The following is an 18,234-nucleotide window of genomic DNA, read 5'->3' on the forward strand; positions in this document are numbered from 1 at the left end:
ATAGATAGGCCTACTTGTTCACAGGGTTTTTGCTTTTTGTTACTGCAGAAAATACAACAAATAAATCCCCACTCTCTCCAATAACTACATATCAATGGCTCAAGATGCCGCTTCACATCGTGGCCACATTACCATCTTGGGTGTGCATTATTTCAGTAATAATTAAATGGCCCGTTGTCAATTATTCCTTACTTATTTATGGAAAATCAAAATTGTCTGTCATTTTGTTGTTAGCTCTGTGTTCTGTGTTGGACAGTAGGATAACTTTTCCGTTTAGTTACCCCAGGCGAAGTGATATGGAACTATAATGTGTTTAGTACATTAGCTGTGCATTAACTGAAAAATAATTGCACACCTTAGAACGTCTGTCAGACAATCAGAATCAAGTATTTAACAGTGCTGTGGTATAAATACTGTATAATAACTGAATATTTATCTTTAACTTCAGCTTCCAATATCTTGGATCTGAACCTTACAATGAATATAAAAGTCTACACACCCCTCTCAAAATTCAGAAGCAGCAGCAGAAGTATTTATTTGTCACATATACATTGCAGCACAGTGAAATTATTTTTTAGGAGGCTGGGGTCAGAGTGCAGTGTCAGCCATAATAAAGTGCCCCTGGTACAGAGAGGGTTAAGGGCCCAACAGTGGCAGCTTGACGGTGCTGGGGCTTGCACCCCTGACCTTTTGAGTACTAACCCAGGGCCTTACTGTTAAAACCAAGATAAATCATGTCATACTTTTTTCCACCCTCAAAATTAAATTGCAATGTATAAAAAGTAAGTGAAAAACAACATTTGCAACATTTTAGGGGAAAATAGGAAGAATAAAAAAGTAAGAAATAAATTGCTTGAATAAGTTTGCACACCATTTATAATTGGGGACGTGGCTATGTTCAGAATGAACCAATCACATTCAATCTCATGTTCAAAATTATCATACAGCTATCACCAATGAAATTATTCTGATTAACCCCAAATAAATATCAGCTGTTTCTGTAGGATTTTCTTCACATATTGGTTTTAATCCGACTGCTGAAGGCATGGTTTGCAAAGAGCTTACAAAGCATGCATGGTATCTCATTTGTTGAAAGGTATCGATCAGGAGAGGGGTATAAAATAATTTCCAAAACATTAGATGTGCCATGGAACACTGTAAAGGTCATCATCAACAATTGGAGAAAATTTAGCACCACAGTGACATCACCAAGAACAGGACATCCTTCCAAAGCTTATAAAAGGACAAGAAGAAAACCCACCAGGGAGTCTACCAAGAAACCTACAGCAACATTAAAGATGCTCCAGGAATATCTGACAAGTACTGATTACTCTCTGCATGCGACAACAATCTCTGATATTCTTCAAATGGCTGGGTTATTGGGTAGGATGGCTATACACATCAAAAACATCCAACCTCAACTAAATCAACCCAAATCATGTGGAAAATGTGTCATGGTCTGATGAGATCAATTCCAAAAGGTATAATAATTCCACAATTACAAAAGGTATATTTAGTGGGGAAAAAAGCACATCACCAAAATAATACCATACCCACAGTGCAGCATGGTGGTGGCATCATTATGCTGAAGGGCTGCTTTTCTTCAGCCAGAACTGGGAGTATTATCAAGGTGGAGGGAATCATGAATAGCTAAAACATACCAGTCAATTTTAGTGCAAAACCTTCAGGTGTCTGCTAGGAAGCTGAAGATAAAAAGAAATTTCACCTGTCAGCATAACAATGACCCCAAAAAAATGACTGAGTGGTATAATAACCTGCCATTTTAACTGGGGTGTGTAGACTTTTTAGAGTCAGGTCCAAGTATTTGGACAGTGTCACAATTTTTGTAATTTTGCCTCTGTACACCACAAAAATGGATTTGAAATGAAGCAATCAAGATTGAATTGTAGAACTGAATTGAAGTGTAGACTTTCAGCTTTAATTCAAGGGTTTAACAAAAATATTGCATTAACTTTTTAGGAATTACAGACATTTTTATAGAGTCCCTCCATTTTTACAGGCACGAAAGTAACTGGACAATTGACTGATTAGCAGTTCCATGGCCAGGTGTGGCCTGTTTCCTCATTATTTCATGACAAATTAAGGATATAAAAGGTCTGGAGTTGATTCCAAGCATTTTAATTTGCATTTGGTAGCTGTTCATGGGAACTCTCAATATGAGGTCCAAAGAGGTGTCAATGCAAGTGATAACAGAAGAGATAAGAGATAACAGAAATTTTAGGAGTGGCCAAATCAAACAATTTGCCAATGTATTGGCAAGCTCAGCAACAATAATAGGCCTGGAAGGCATCAGAAGACAACTAAAGTGTGTGATTGCAGAATTATTTCCATGTTGAAGAAAAACATTTCACAACTTCTAGCCAAGTCAAGAACACTCTGGAGGAGGTAAGCATATCATTGTCAAAGACTACAATCAAAAGACGCCTTCATGAATATAAATACAGACAGGATACCTCAAGATGCAAACCACTGGTAACACTCAAGAACAGAAAGCCCAGATTAGACTTGCTGAAAAACCTCTTTAAATAGCCTGACCAGTTCTGATACAAGATTAACTTATACCAGAATTATGGGAAGAGAAGAGTATGGAGATGGAAAGGAAGGGCTTATGATCCAAAGCATACCACATCATATGTCAAACATGTGGAGGAAGTGTTATGGCATGGGCATCTATGGCTGCCAATGGAACTGGGACACTGGTGCTTATTAATGATGTGACTGCTAATAGAAGTAGCAGGATGAATTCTGAAATGTATAGAGCTATACTTTCTGCTCAGATTCAGTCAAATGTTGCTAAACTGATAGGACGGCACTTCAAGGTACAGATGGTACAGCTGTGTCCCCACAAGATAGGAATATCTGACAACTTAATGTTGTGGTTGCATTTGCCTTGGCCTTATGAGGAAAACGGTTTTGTTTATTTATTTATACAAAAACTGCAGCTTTTATTGAAAAGCCTTAAAGGGTCAGGGGTAGGTTTAGGCATATAATTAATTAGCTGTATAAATAATTATGTTAATGAAAGGTCCTCAAAAGGATAATGAGACAAATGTATGTGTTTGGTGTCAACAGTGCCAGCATATCTAATGTGGTTAAGATTGAGGAGATGGGGCGTCTGCTCAGAGAGGCACAGGCAGAGAAGAACAGACTCCTGGAACACAGGGTAACACTTTCCATCGTTCTCTAGCCATTATATCTCATAGTGAAGTAGTACTATCTGTTATATCTCTCAGTTCATGTACATTCCTGCGTAATAATGTGATGTAATATAGTCAACTTGAGTATTATTGGCACCCTTCATGGAAATGAATAACACATGCAGTGTGTGATATTTTGATCTTAAACATATGGAAATATATTTATTTGTTTGTTTGATTCTTTTCCTCATTGGCTCTTCAGTTTGTTTGCTATCGCTCTCATCCCTCCCACCCAAAGAGCAATACCAATTTTGCTCCCTTCTCTGTTTGATTTATGTTTAAATTGTTTAATCTAAACATATTTTGTCAAACATTGTAACTTACAAACTTACATTGTATTTTGTAAGTTTTCTTAATAAGTGAAGTTTTTATACTGCATTACACTGGTTTTAAAATTAGCGGCACCTCTGAAATGAATATTTGCTATTGTCTCCTCTCAAGACAGTAATCACACTTTATTCACGTAAAGTCTAACAAGGCTGGAGACACTTAAGTGGTATCTTGGATCACTCTTCTATGCACATCATTTCAAGTTCCTCTGTATTCCTAGATTTGTGCAAGCAGACCTCCCTCTTCAATTTGAGTTCAAATCTGGAGACTGAGATGGTCATTGCAAAGACATTGATTTTCTTCTCCTGCAACAATTTCTGTTGATTTGGATGCAAGTTTGAGTCATTATCTTGATGAAAAATCCATTTACCGCTAAATCTTCAAAGATTCCACACAAAGTGCACACATCTGATGGACATAAAGCTCAATGAGGGTGCTCAACCACAAAAAAGTGAGAAAAGAAAGAAAAAAATGTACTCCACACCACAGCTCCAAAAATAGAAAATTATGTATTACTTGTTCTCACCACAGGTGAAGTTTCGAGCCTAATGGCTCTTCATCAGACAATGAACACATACACTGATGAGCCCTTATATATAACAGAACTACATCACATGATCAATCACATGATCAACCACATGACCAAAAAAAAAACTCAACACAAGGACATCAAACAAATCGTCTGGGTTACCCTGTTCCTTGAGAAGGGAACGAGACGTTGCGTAGACCGGCATCTGAAGCTTGTGTATAATCATGCCTATTTATAGGCCTGCCATGATCAGGTGACATGGCAATTAAGCACGTCGCGTGATATAAATATGGCACCTGTGAACCGCGCCATCAGCCTCTATTATCTGAAGCGAAGATGCAATTCACAGGCCTGCCCTGGTATGACAAAGCAATGCAATGTCTCGTTCCCTTCTCAGGGAACAGGGTCGTAATCTAGATGTTCCCTTTCAAAAGGAACTTCGACGTTGCGTTTAGCATAACACTATGGGAACAAGAATACCCACTATGTTATACCGAGGGTACGGCCTGTTCAAAAAGACCCAAGCCTGAGGGTCACTGCAAGACACTCAAGCTCGGGGTGGAATGAATATCCAGGCTGTAATAACGAATTAATGTGTGTGGCATAGACCACCCTGCAGCAGCACACACATCCTGTAAGGATGCCCCTTTGGACAAAGCCTTCGCGGAGGCGACCGTCCTAGTGGAATGAGCCCTTATGCCCAGAGGCGTAGTGAGACCGCGCGGCTCATAAGCAATAGAGATTGCTTCCGCTATCCAATTAGAGATGCGCTGCTTTGACACAGCACCACCTCTACTGTCGCCGCCAAAGCAGACCAGCAGCTGCTCCAACTTACGCCACTGGAACGGATAAATCCACCCTTCCCAACATATTACATAAATTTGGAGGTCTCTTGTAGACCAAACAAGGTGGTTTTGCGAAAATCGATTGCAGATTGGGGTTGCTCTCAATAATGTATCAGTATTTCTGAATTATACCTTCGATGTCTTTTGCCTATGGAGAATATTGTATAAAGCAATTACATTTAGATCTGTTGATGAGGCAATCTTGTTAAAAGAGCTATTGAAACATGCTACAGCAGATTGAATCCACTCTTCTTTGTACACTCTCTGCCTAAATCTGTCTGCCAAGATCTCTGCTTGATGCTGATAAACATCATCTCCACTACAGATTCTATGAATATGGCTAAATTGGGAGCTAGGTAGGGAATGCTTTAGAGGAACAGGGTGATATGATGATGCATGTAAAAGCGTGTTAAGTTCAGTGGGTTTATGATATAAACTAGTTTCAAGCCCGGTTTTAGTGAGAATGACATTAACATCTAAAAAATGTATTTGATCTTGCTGGATATCCATCGTAAATGTCAGTGAATCACTATTGGCTTTAACAAGGCTATGAAACACTAAGAGCTGGGATTCTGTGCCACTCCAAATAAAGAAAATATCATCAATATAGCGCTTCCACAATATGATAGATTTAATGAATGGATTAGATGCTTGATAGTACACGAACTGTTCTTCAAACAGCCCACAAAATAGAGATGCAAAACTCGGAGCCATTTCAGAGCCCATACTAACCCCAGAGATCTGCAGATAAAAATTACATTAAAACAAAAAATAGTTATGTATAAGCACAAGTGTCATGCGATCAATTAAACAAGCAGTGTTAGAACCTTATGGGAACATTGATTTAATTAGTGCTCTGCTGACTGCAAACCCCCTCCAAATGGGACATTAGTATACAAAGCTTGATCAAATGATCTCAATGAAATCCATTGTATCCCTAATAATAAGAAGGCAGAGAACAAACAAGAGGTTGAAGGAAAAAAATCTATGAATTTTTTCAGTCAAGCAGCCAATAGCTGATACTATCGTCCTACCAGGAGGAATATCTTTGTATGGCTTATGAATTTTAGGCAGAGTGTACAAAACAGGCGTTACTGGATGTTTAACACATATATAATCAAACTTAACTTTCACCACGCTCTAAAAATTGTGCCAAGAGTCATGTACTAATGTTTTAAATGTAGATATAGGATTATATTTTAATTTCATAGAAGGTAGTAATAGAAAGTTGTCTCTCATACCTCATATGTATGTCTATCCAATATAACCACAGTGCCTCCTTTGTTAACACTTTGAATAACTACAGATTTGTCTTTTAGAGGGCTTCCAATTCATCTCTTTGCCCCTCTGTCAAATTATGAGCCAGTTTAAACTGTCTTTTATGTTTGAATAATAATGAAATCTCACATTCAACAAGTCTACAATGCAATCAAGAGAAGCATTCCTGTTGTTATGGGAATAAATGTAGACTTATCCCTGAATGGGTTGTTGACAGGGTATGTCACAACATTATCACACAACAGAGAACAACCCGATGGCGTTTGAGCATCAAGATCTACATTATTGCAATCCTTAAAAATGATTTGAGTCTTAAATTCCGAAAAAATGTATGTATGTCAACATGTACATCAAATACTTTACTCAAAGCAGTTAAAAAGTCATCAGAAATAGACCTACTAGATAGGTTGATGACATTTACTTCTTCTGAATGTTTCTGCATGTCATATAGTGGCCTCTTACAGGAGTTCATTTTACCCCTCCGGCATATTTTACTGCCTAAGGCCTTCCCTCCAAAAAATGACTGGGAACTGAGTCATGTTCCCTCCAAAATATGACTAAAAGAACTAGAATCTGAATCAGTTCAAATGAAGTGTGTTGGTTTACGGATCCGACTTTCAAGGCATGGAGGCATAGATTCTGTACTTTAACCGATCTCCATTGGTAAACCCTTCCATTGGCATAATCTGTTGCATCTCTTTTTGGAAGCAATAATCTTATGTTTCAACTCAGTTACGTTGAATATATTCATTGAGAAGTCGATCAAGATCCTCTTTGTCTGGATATTCAGAAGACATGCATGTTTTGACTTCCACAATTTCTTCTTGAATCTGACTCAGTTGGGTGGATACCTCCTGCACAATCAGGGCCATCAAATCAAATGCAAATTTGTGTAAAATTGCACGCCACTTGTCACAGAAGCACTCATTGTCTTTACCGATTATTGGGCTCTTAACAATTCAAAGACCTCTAGGGATCCTCTTAACACAAAGGTAGTCACTCAAGGTGACCCCATGTAGATAGAGCCTAGTTTCTCTCTCTTTTGTTCATTGTCCTGTTGAGTATTTTTTTTGGTCATGTGGTTGATCATGTTATGTAGTTCTGTTGTATATAAAGGCTCATCAGTGTATGTGTTCACTGTCTGATGAAGAGCCATTGGGCTCGAAACATCACCTGTGGTGAGAACAAATAATGAATATTTTTCTATTTTTGGAGCTATGGTATGCCAACTTTTTCTTTCTTTTCTTACTTCTAAATCTTACCAAAACCAGGTTTTGGACTAAAATATTCTGGTACTTAAAGTAATTCTAACAATTCTAGTAATACTAGCAATGTTCACAATTATAAAAAGCATCATTGCTGAACTGACATCTAAATCAAGTTTATCTACTTTATGAATATTTTTAATTATATATTTTCATGTTATATACAGTGAGGGGAAAAAAGTATTTGATCCCCTGCTGATTTTGTACGTTTGCCCACTGACAAAGAAATGATCATTCTATAATTTTAATGGTAGGTTTATTTGAACAGTGAGAGACAGAATAACAACAAAAAAATCCAGAAAAACGCATGTCAAAAATGTTATACATTGATTTGCATTTTAATGAGGGAAATAAGTATTTGACCCCCTCTCAATCAGAAAGATTTCTGGCTCCCAGGTATCTTTTATACAGGTAACGAGCTGAGATTAGGAGCACACTCTTAAAGGGAGTGCTCCTAATCTCAGCTTGTTACCTGTATAAAAGACACCTGTCCACAGGAGCAATCAATCAATCAGATTCCAAACTCTCCACCATGGCCAAGACCAAAGAGCTCTCCAAGGATGTCAGGGACAAGATTGTAGACCTACACAAGTCTGGAATGGGCTACAAGACCATTGCCAAGCAGCTTGGTGAGAAAGTGACAACAGTTGGTGCGATTATTCGCAAATGGAAGAAACACAAAAGAACTGTCAATCTCCCTCGGCCTGGGGCTCCACGCAAGATCTCACCTCGTGGAGTTGCAATGATCATGAGAACAGTGAGGAATCAGCCCAGAACTACACGGGAGGATCTTGTCAATGATCTCAAGGCAGCTGGGACCATAGTCACCAAGAAAACAATTGGTAACACACTACGCCGTGAAGGACTGAAATCCTGCAGCGCCCGCAAGGTCCCCCTGCTCAAGAAAGCACATATACATGCCCGTCTGAAGTTTGCCAATGAACATCTGAATGATTCAGAGGACAACTGGGTGAAAGTGTTGTGGTCAGATGAGACCAAAATGGAGCTCTTTGGCATCAACTCAACTCGCCGTGTTTGGAGGAGGAGGAATTCCGCCTATGACCCCAAGAACACCATCCCCACCATCAAACATGGAGGTGGAAACATTATGCTTTGGGGGTGTTTTTCTGCTAAGGGGACAGGACAACTTCACCGGATCAAAGGGACAATGGACGGGGCCATGTACCGTCAAATCTTGGGTGAGAACCTCCTTCCCTCAGCCAGGGCATTGAAAATGGGTCGTGGATGGGTATTCCAGCATGACAATGACCCAAAACACACGGCCAAGGCAACAAAGGAGTGGCTCAAGAAGAAGCACATTAAGGTCCTGGAGTGGCCTAGCCAGTCTCCAGACCTTAATCCCATAGAAAATCTGTGGAGGGAGCTGAAGGTTCGAGTTGCCAAACGTCAGCCTCGAAACCTTAATGACTTGGAGAAGATCTGCAAAGAGGAGTGGGACAAAATCCCTCCTGAGATGTGTGCAAACCTGGTGGCCAACTACAAGAAACGTCTGACCTCTGTGATTGCCAACAAGGGTTTTGCCACCAAGTACTAAGTCATGTTTTGCAGAGGGGTCAAATACTTATTTCCCTCATTAAAATGCAAATCAATTTATAACATTTTTGACATGCGTTTTTCTGGATTTTTTTTGTTGTTATTCTGTCTCTCACTGTTCAAATAAATCTACCATTAAAATTATAGACTGATCATTTCTTTGTCAGTGGGCAAACATACAAAATCAGCAGGGGATCAAATACTTTTTTCCCTCACTGTATGTGTGTGTATATATGTGTATATATATATATATATATATATATATATATATATATATATATATATATATATATATATATATATATATAATATTATATTATATTATATTTTCAATTCTAGTTTACTTATTTACTTATTTGAGTTCAAAAATTGTTTTAAAATAAAAAAGCAAAGATGTGTATTTTTATCCTCATTCAAAGACAGTGGGGTTTCACAAAGATGTTCCTTTGAAACCTCACTGTCCTCACATCAAGACTTATGCATCAGTAGACGCTTTTGTTTGTGTTTGGCTCACTTTAGGAGAGAGAAATTGAGCAGCGCCGACAGGCTCTAGAGGAGGAGAGAAGGAGGCGAGAGGAGCTGGAAAGGCGACTTAAGGAGGAGACCAACATAAGGCAGAAACTTATCGAAACGGAGGTAAAGCTCCGGGAGAAGCAAAGAACACAGGTGAGACAAAAGGAAATTGCATGTTTGCATTGTAACATTTCAATTTAATTCTCTCTTCACACACCTACACACCTGAAATACACACACCTATTTTATTGTGACACAACTTTTACAGATCACATGGGAAGTCATAACCTGTGTTACAACCAAAACCACATATATTTGAACACCACCAAGGTTACCATAGTTTACAATATGTGACATACTATTTTAGTACTTGTTAGTGGCTGGATTTCGTTTTTCAACATGGTTGTGTCTTCAAATTATTTAAATAGCAGTTGTGGAAATGCGTTCTATTTTGTTGAAAGGTATGGATGGAAACAAACAAACAGATTTTAAAAAAGGAAATTAAAAAAATAAAAACAACAATAACCTTTATTTGACATTTGTCTCCATAGTCTCGTCCATTGACACGTTACCTTCCGGTTAGGAGGGATGACTTTGACCTACGTAGTCACATTGAGGCAGCAGGTCATCATCCTGAAACCTGCTTTCACCTCGTTATAACTGACAAGACATGCCGAGGCTTTCTAGTCAAGATGGGGGGGAAAATAAAGACCTGGAAAAAGCGCTGGTTTGTTTTTGACCGAAATCGCAGGACCCTGGCATACTATGCAGGTACTATCTCCCTGTTTGTATTCATTATTTAAATATCTTTTTTTGTTTTTTCTTCTGGGACTCATTTTGTTTTGGTACATTAAAAAACAGCACTTTACTTGTGATGTCATCTTAAGTATGACATCATGCATGTAGTGGCTTTTCTCATGCACTAGGGGGCAGTATTGACCCTGTAAAGCAGGTTGTGTTGGTGAATATATAAACCTTTTATATGAATATGATAAATGGCTATATGTTTTTCTTATATTTATTCTTTTTACATTATCAAGCTTTGAGATCAGTGTTTTGGATAATGTGCATGATAATTCTGTTCAAATATTGTGTCTGGTTTCTCTTCTCTGTAGATAAGCATGAGGCAAAAAAAAAGGGTGTCATCTACTTCCAGGCTATTGAGGAAGTGTATTATGATCACCTTAAGAATGCACATAAGGTGAGCTTCAGAAATTGACACATAGCTAATATTGATACAACATTACATGAATGTCAATGTCAAACAAAGTACAAAATTTAGGTACTACAGTGGATATAAAAAGTCTACACAACCCTGTTAAAATGGCAGGTTTTTGTGATGTAAAAAAAATGAAACCAAGATGAATTATGTAAGAACCTTTTCTACCTTTTACTAACATATTAATTAAAGTGGAAAACAATAAAAATCAATTTAGGGGAAAATAAATAAATAAATAATGTCCAATAATCTGGTTGCATAAGTGTGCACACCCCTTAAACTAATACTTAATTGAAGCACCTTTAGATTTTATCACAGCATTCAATCTTTTTGGATAACAGTCAATCAGTTTGGCATCTTGACTTTTTGCCAATCTTCCTTGCAAAAGCATTCTAATTGTCAAAACTAAAATTAGGTCTTCCTGCGGTTTTCCGGTAATATAGAAGCCAAAATAAAAGCCACATTTATTTCCATAATTTAATTCAAAAAGTGGAACTTTCATATATTCTAGATTCATTACACATAAAGTGAAATATTTCAAGCCTTTTTTGTTTTAATCTTGATTATTACGGCTTACAACTCAAAGAAATTTCCTGAGCCTTTAATCTCTCGGTCTAGTTCAATACACACAACCACAATCATGGGGAAGCAGATGGAAGCATGAAGTGCTCAAAAATCTCCTGGTAGATGGCCAACGCCAGCAGATGACATGGCACCCCAAATCATCACTGACTGTGGAAACTTCACACTGGACTTGAAGCAAATTAGCTGATTAGAGCTTTCAGTTTATGTGTAATGAATCTAGAATATATGAAAGTTCTAATTTTTTAAATGAACATGAAATGAAAATAAACCCCATTTTTTTTAGATGCACCTGTGTGTGTGTGTGTGTGTACACAGTGGTGCTTTAAAGTTTGTGAACCCTTTACAATTTTCCATATTTCTGCATAAATATGACCTAAAACATCATCAGAATTTCACACAATTCGTAAAAGTAGATAAAGAGAACCCAAATAAACAAATGAGACAAAAATATTATACTTGGTCATTTATTTATTTAGAAAAATGATCCAATATTACATAGCTGTGAGTGGCAAAAGTATATAAACCTTTGCTTTCAGTATTTGGTGTGACCCCCTTGTGCAGCAATAACTGAAACTAAACATTTCCAGTAACTGTTGATCCAGGACTGTAGTCCTGCATGTCAGTTTGGAGGAATTCTAGCCCATTCCTCAATAGAGAACAGCTTCAGCTCTGGGATGTTGGTGGGTTTCCTCACATGAACTGTTTGCTTCAGGTCCTTCCTCAACATTTCTATTGAATCAAGGTCAGGGCACTGACTTGGCCGTTGCAAAATATTAACTTTATTCTTCTTTAACCATTCTTTGGTAGACCTACTTGTGTTCTTAGGGTCGTTGTCTTGCTGCATGACCCACTTTCTGCTGAGATTCACTCCACAGACAGATATCCTGACATTTTCCTTTAGAATTTGCTGGTATAATTCAGAATTCATTGTTCCATCAGTGATGGCAAGCCGTCTTGGCCCAGATGCAGCATAACAGGCCCAAAACATAATAATACCACCACCATGTTTCACAAATGGGGTAAGGTTCTTATGCTGGAATGCAGTGTTTTCATTTCTCCAAACATAACGCGTCTAATTTAAACCAAAAAGTTCTTTTGGACTCATATTTCCACAAAACATTTTTCCAGTAGCTTTCTGGCTGTTGTGACCATGGACCTCATGGACTATTATATGTCTTGCTCTTGGTGTGATCTTTGTTGGTTGACCACTCCTGAGGAGGGTAACAATGGTCTTGAATTTCCATTTATACATAATCTGTCTGACTGTAGATTGCTGGAGTCCAAACATTTTAGAGATGGTTTTGTAACCTTTTCTAACCTGTTGAGCATCAATAACTCTTTTTCTGTGGTCCTTAGAAATTTCTTTTGTTCATGCCATGATACCCTTTTAAAAGCATGTGTTGTGAAGATCAGACTTTGATAGATCCCTGTTCTTTAAATAAAACAGGGTGATCACTCACTCACACCTGATTATCATCACATTGATTGAAAACACCTGATTCTAAATTCACCTTCAAATTAACTGCTAGATCTAGGACTAGGACATAAGGTTAGCATAACTTTGCCTCACACAGATATGTAATATTGGATAACTTTCCTCAATAAATAAATGACCAAATATAATATTTTTGTCTTATTTGTTTAATTGGGTTCTCGTTGTCTACCTTTAAGAGTTGTGTAAAAATCTGATGATGTTCTGGGTCATATTTTTTATGATATATAGAAAATTCTATATATAAGAATCTATATATTTAAGTTTCTATATAGAAACTTTAAAATACCACTGTACACAATTTATATAATATATAAAATATGTATATATAGTGGGGGAAATAAGAATTGAACGCGTCAACATTTTTTTCAATAAATATATTTCCAATGAGATAATTCACATTCACAAATTTTCACCAGCCTTTGGTATTAACGCAAGAAATCCACACATATAAAGAAATACAAACATTAAAGTCCATAACTATAAAGTTACGTGTAATAAAGCAGAAAAAAAATATTGAACATGCTAACTGTAATTTATTTAATACTTAGTGGAGAAGCCTTTGTTTGTAATGACAGCTTCAAGACGCTTCCTCTATGAAGAAATTAATCGGCTGTAGTATTCAGGTGTGATTTAGGCCTATTCTTCTAAACGTATTGTCTTTAAATCTTGTTCAATTGGATTCAAGTCAGGTGATTGACTGGGCCATTCTAACGCCTTGATTTTTTTTCTCTGAAACCAATTGAGAGTTTCCTTTGCTGTGTGCTTTGGATCGTTGTCCTGCTGGAAGGTCCACCCACATCTCATCTTCATCATTCTGGTGGATGGCAGCAGATTCTTCTCAAGAATCTCCCAGTAAAGGAGTCCATTCATTGTTCCTGCAATTATATGAAGTCTGTCAGTACCATGCGATGAAAAACAGCCCCACAGCACCTCCAAACTTCACTGTTGGTATAGTGTTTCTAGGGTGATGTACAGTGCCATTTACTCTCCAAACATGGTGTGTAGTGTGACAGCCAAAAATTACATTTTACGTTCGTCTGACCAGACTACACTCTCCCAGTATTTCATAGGCTTGTCCAAATGAGTTGCAGCAAACTTTAAACGAGTTTCAACATGCCTTTTCTTCAGTAGTGGAGTCTTGTGGGGTGAGTGTGATCAGTGGTGTGCATTGCCTAATGTTTTTTCTATGATGATGGCACTTGCTGCTTCCAAGTGTTTCTGGAGCTCTTTCCGAGTGGTTCTTGACTCTTGGGCTACTCTTTTGACTATTCTTCTGACTTCCTGGTCAGAAATCTTGGGAGGAGCTTCTGTGTGTAGCCGGTTAATGATGGAGTGATGTTGCTTCCGCTTGCAGATAATGGAACCAGTGGTGCTTATTGGAGGATTTGAAGTTTTTAAATACGTCTGTATCCGATTCCATCAATATATTTTGCAACCATAAGGTTCTGAAGGACTTGGGAGAGCTCTTTGCTTTTACCCATCATGAGATGTTTCTTCTGTGACACCTTGGTAACGAAAAGCCTTTTTATAGACCATCAATTTACTAACCCATCTGATATTTATTTGCACAGATAGGGGGTATAATTACTTATGGATTTCAGCTGGTTCCTTGCCTGGGAGAACTGCTTTTTCTTAGCGTGTTCAATACTTTTTTCCTGTGTCATTCCACTTTATAACACACAACTTTACGTATGGACTTTAATGTTGTGAATTCTTTATATTTCCACATTTCTTGAGTTAATACTGATGTCTGGTGAGAATTTCATGTGAATAACCTCATTGGAAATTTGTTTGCTAAAAAAATGTTGATGGGTCCAATACTTATTTCCCCCACTGTGTGTGTGTGTGTGTGTGTGTGTGTGTGTGTCTATATAACAGGGAAGTGTAGACTTTTTACATCTATTGTATTTCACTAAGTAACATGCTAAAGCTGTTGTTTAATATACATCTCTTCCCTTGCTATCTCTCTCTCTCTAACACACACACACACACACACACACACAAACAGAGTCCAAACCCTTCACTAACATTCAGCATAAAGACACATGATCGCGTGTACTTCATGGTAGCGCCGTCTCCAGAGGCCATGCGGATCTGGATGGATGTGATTGTTACGGGAGCAGAGGGTTACTCACACTTTCTGGTTTAAGCAGCAGCAGCTTTCTACAGAGGTTTGGTTGAGCTTTTGGAAAGGATCTACATCCTGGTACTTACTGCTATTTGAGGAAGCCTTTTTCTAGCTCACCTTTATACATGTCATAAACCCCCCCCCCCCCCCCCCCACCACCACCAAACCTATGTATGCTGTCCCATTTTTGAGTTTCCGTGTGATGTAGCTCTGGAAACATTCTCCTGCATGGCACCAATATTTTGCTTTTGCCCTACTTTATTGCATTTTATCAACATGCTAACCAGAGAAAATGCTACCTTATTCTATTTTAACTACTTGTGTATAACCTTGAATCATATTTTTTTTCTTGTTATTTTAAAGTGCCTTGGTTTTCCAATATAAGTAGGCATGTTTTGTCCATATATCTTGTAACTTAAGTTAAGTTCTTAAGTTAATTTCTTTAAAGCGTTTTTTTATTTTTATTTTATTTCGTTTGCCAGGAATGTCTGTCAAGACAAATTTGCTGCTTTTTATTGCTCACAGTAAACCAGAAGGATATAGAGTACCAAAGGCAGGATATAGATCACCAAAGACATGCTTTATTTGAAAATCTGCATCATGTGAATGCATACAAGTCTCATGGTAGGTCTTAAGATCCAATTCAAGTTTTTGTCATTTGTTTATTAAATAGGATTTTGCTTTTCTGTTTTCCCCTGAATTGTTACAATGACAAGCTAATAGGAGCCAGTTCAGCAGAAAATATTATGATCCTTTTCTGTCATTGTTGAAGCTAATATTTTAGCAGCAGCATTCATAATAGGCCATAGTAAAGCCCTATTTCCTGTAGGCCTGTTAAATTCATCAGCGGTACAGTGGAAATATTTATTTTGTTTTAAAAAAAGATATCATTGTCCTTTGAAGATTTAATGGCTATAAAAAATACCACATGCCAGCGCATTTAATGACTGCTCTGAAGTCTGAAAAGAGAGCCATTCTTGTAGTATTTTTTAATTTATTTTATTATTAGGAAATATACGAGCAATAATAGCATCACATGCTAAGAATTACATTAATATCAGGTTTAAGGTAATGTGCCAGACAAAATTATCATGACAATGATGAAATGTTTCAGTGTCATTTGATGGCAGGAGCATAGTTGGAGATCTGTTTTTAACAGGTACCAAAATGTCATGGATTGTTGTCAACCCTATGTCAGTATTAATTTGCACACTCATCTTTATCCACACATACATTATAATACATTGTTTATGACTGATAAGATTGTGGCACTTAGTTGTATAATAATATTGCCATGGGTTTAATGCAATGAGGCTGCACAAACAGCAAGTGTATCAGAAATATATACTGAACATTTGTCAGTTTAATGCTATAAGAGATATTTGAACAAGCATTCATTGTACTAGATGTTACGTTGGCGTTTATCAGACTCTGGTATGCCTCCAGTCTAAGAAAGGAACTACTTTCTCACAGTATAATAGCATTCATGTTTTTAACTTTTTAACATGTATTACAGTATTTTTGTAATCAATTTTATACATAATTTAAACCATTCAGTATTATTAATGAAGTAGTAATTTTAATCAGTTAGAATGTAATCCATTATGACAGACTCCTCTGATTTAGCATGCACAGTTTAATTCATACTGTACATAAACTTAAAGATCTTATTTTTGGAAATTTGTCCATGTACTTGCATTGCATTATATTGCATAATAAATTATCAGTAAAAATGACTAATATATTTGTGTGTGTGTGTGTGTGTGTGTGTCACAGTGTGTGTAGCAACTTGTCACATGACACTATAATCTAATTAATTCATTAGAACTCCATGCAATTGCCTTCTATCTGTCACACACAATAACATGCAATGGGTCTACCGCTCAGCCTTGGAAATCTCTACAAAAATGTAGGAAATGTAAACTTTTTGTACTTTCATCCAATGTGAGAGTGTCTTTAGGATCATTCACATTATGATCACACCTCTTTTTTTTCAACCTTCAACTGGTTGAATTGCTTGAATGAGCAGGGGTGAAGGTGTTCCTATTAAAGTGACCAATGCTTAACTGAGAAAAGGACTTAATTGAGAAATTTACCTAATTGGGATTTTATGGCAAATTTTAGCATGCCAGTGAAGAATTACATATCATTAACACATTTTGCGTTGAGGTTAAGTTATTTTCTTTCAGTCTTGTTTTAATTATGGTTGCCATTACTCCAAGTTCCTGTATACAATACTACCAGCACTCCTTTCATGAGACTTGTGAATTTGTCCTGCTTTTAAAGCATTGTTATTCCATGCCATTCCACAACGATCTTGTGCCAGTTTGAGAAGTTAGATTAATATTTAGCTAGAACCAAGACAAATTTAACCTTCCAAAGGACTGATTTAAAGAATTTTAGATGTTCTCGTAAGTGCATAAAGAGAGAAAAGCTGTCCTGGTATACAATCAGGAAGCCCTTTCATCTTGAAAGACCGCAGGCACTGGCTTATTTGTAAACAGAGCAGGTTTGTAGTAGGTTTGTGAGCATTGTATGCCTTTCCTAGCTTAATAACACATCCTTTTCTCCCCAGCTTCACAACATTATGCTTCATTCCATGAATAGAACATTGTGTTGTTTCATTGTGCAGAGTCTATATCAAATCTTTGTTCATTTGGCTAGTAGGAAAAACAACACTTCCTTTTGGCTTGCCTCGTGACTGCAATCAGACCCCAAATCTTTCCCTATTAAGCAAGATCAGTCATCTGACTTAGTTGCTATCTTTTTTTTTTTGTTTGTATAATATTTAACCAGCAGTTTTTACAACTATTTAGGTGCATCCCTTAGTATGCACTTGAATGTTGTCAGCAAATTAAAAAAGAAGAACGAGTTTGGTCTCCTTTTGCATTCTATATTCTTGGATCCTTTTTGTTTAATTTATAAATCAGGAAATGTAGGAATTTTATTTGTGATCTGTTTTATCATCAGAATTAATGCAAATGGCATATGATGTTTTGAAATTATACCCATTTACATATTAATAGCAGCAATTGATTGGACTGAAGCTTTCCCTCTCTGCCTTTCCCCCAATATTCCACTTTTCTCTGTATTCACTTTAATCAGTGTTTAATCATCCCTAAAAGGCTGCCTCTAACTGCACACAGAGACCCAATTAGGTGAATGGCCAAGTCTTCCAGAAAATATCTACACTTCATAACTTACAAAGGTGAAGATACTCCTCCTTTCATCCCACTTTGAGTCTATAAATGAGTCATGTGTCAACAAGGAGTGTA

The 18,234-nt window shown here is 37.2% G+C and overlaps 1 protein-coding gene across 5 annotated transcripts in view; it reads left to right on the forward strand.

Moving 5' to 3' along the window:
- Positions 1 to 16,695, forward strand: part of phldb2a (pleckstrin homology-like domain, family B, member 2a) — an 87,700-nt gene extending 71,005 nt beyond the window's left edge. For all 5 annotated transcript variants that reach the window (XM_053645424.1, XM_053645422.1, XM_053645419.1 and 2 more), the window contains 5 exons: positions 3,094 to 3,184; positions 9,539 to 9,685; positions 10,084 to 10,303; positions 10,648 to 10,733; positions 14,840 to 16,695. In XM_053645424.1, coding sequence (XP_053501399.1) covers positions 3,094 to 3,184; positions 9,539 to 9,685; positions 10,084 to 10,303; positions 10,648 to 10,733; positions 14,840 to 14,980 — 685 coding nt within the window. In that variant the 3' untranslated portion in view covers positions 14,981 to 16,695. The remainder of the gene's footprint in view (positions 1 to 3,093; positions 3,185 to 9,538; positions 9,686 to 10,083; positions 10,304 to 10,647; positions 10,734 to 14,839) is intronic.
- The last annotated feature ends 1,539 nt before the right edge of the window (positions 16,696 to 18,234 follow it).

Source organism: Ictalurus furcatus, chromosome 16 (genome assembly GCF_023375685.1).
Source record: "Ictalurus furcatus strain D&B chromosome 16, Billie_1.0, whole genome shotgun sequence".
Taxonomy (NCBI): domain Eukaryota; kingdom Metazoa; phylum Chordata; class Actinopteri; order Siluriformes; family Ictaluridae; genus Ictalurus; species Ictalurus furcatus.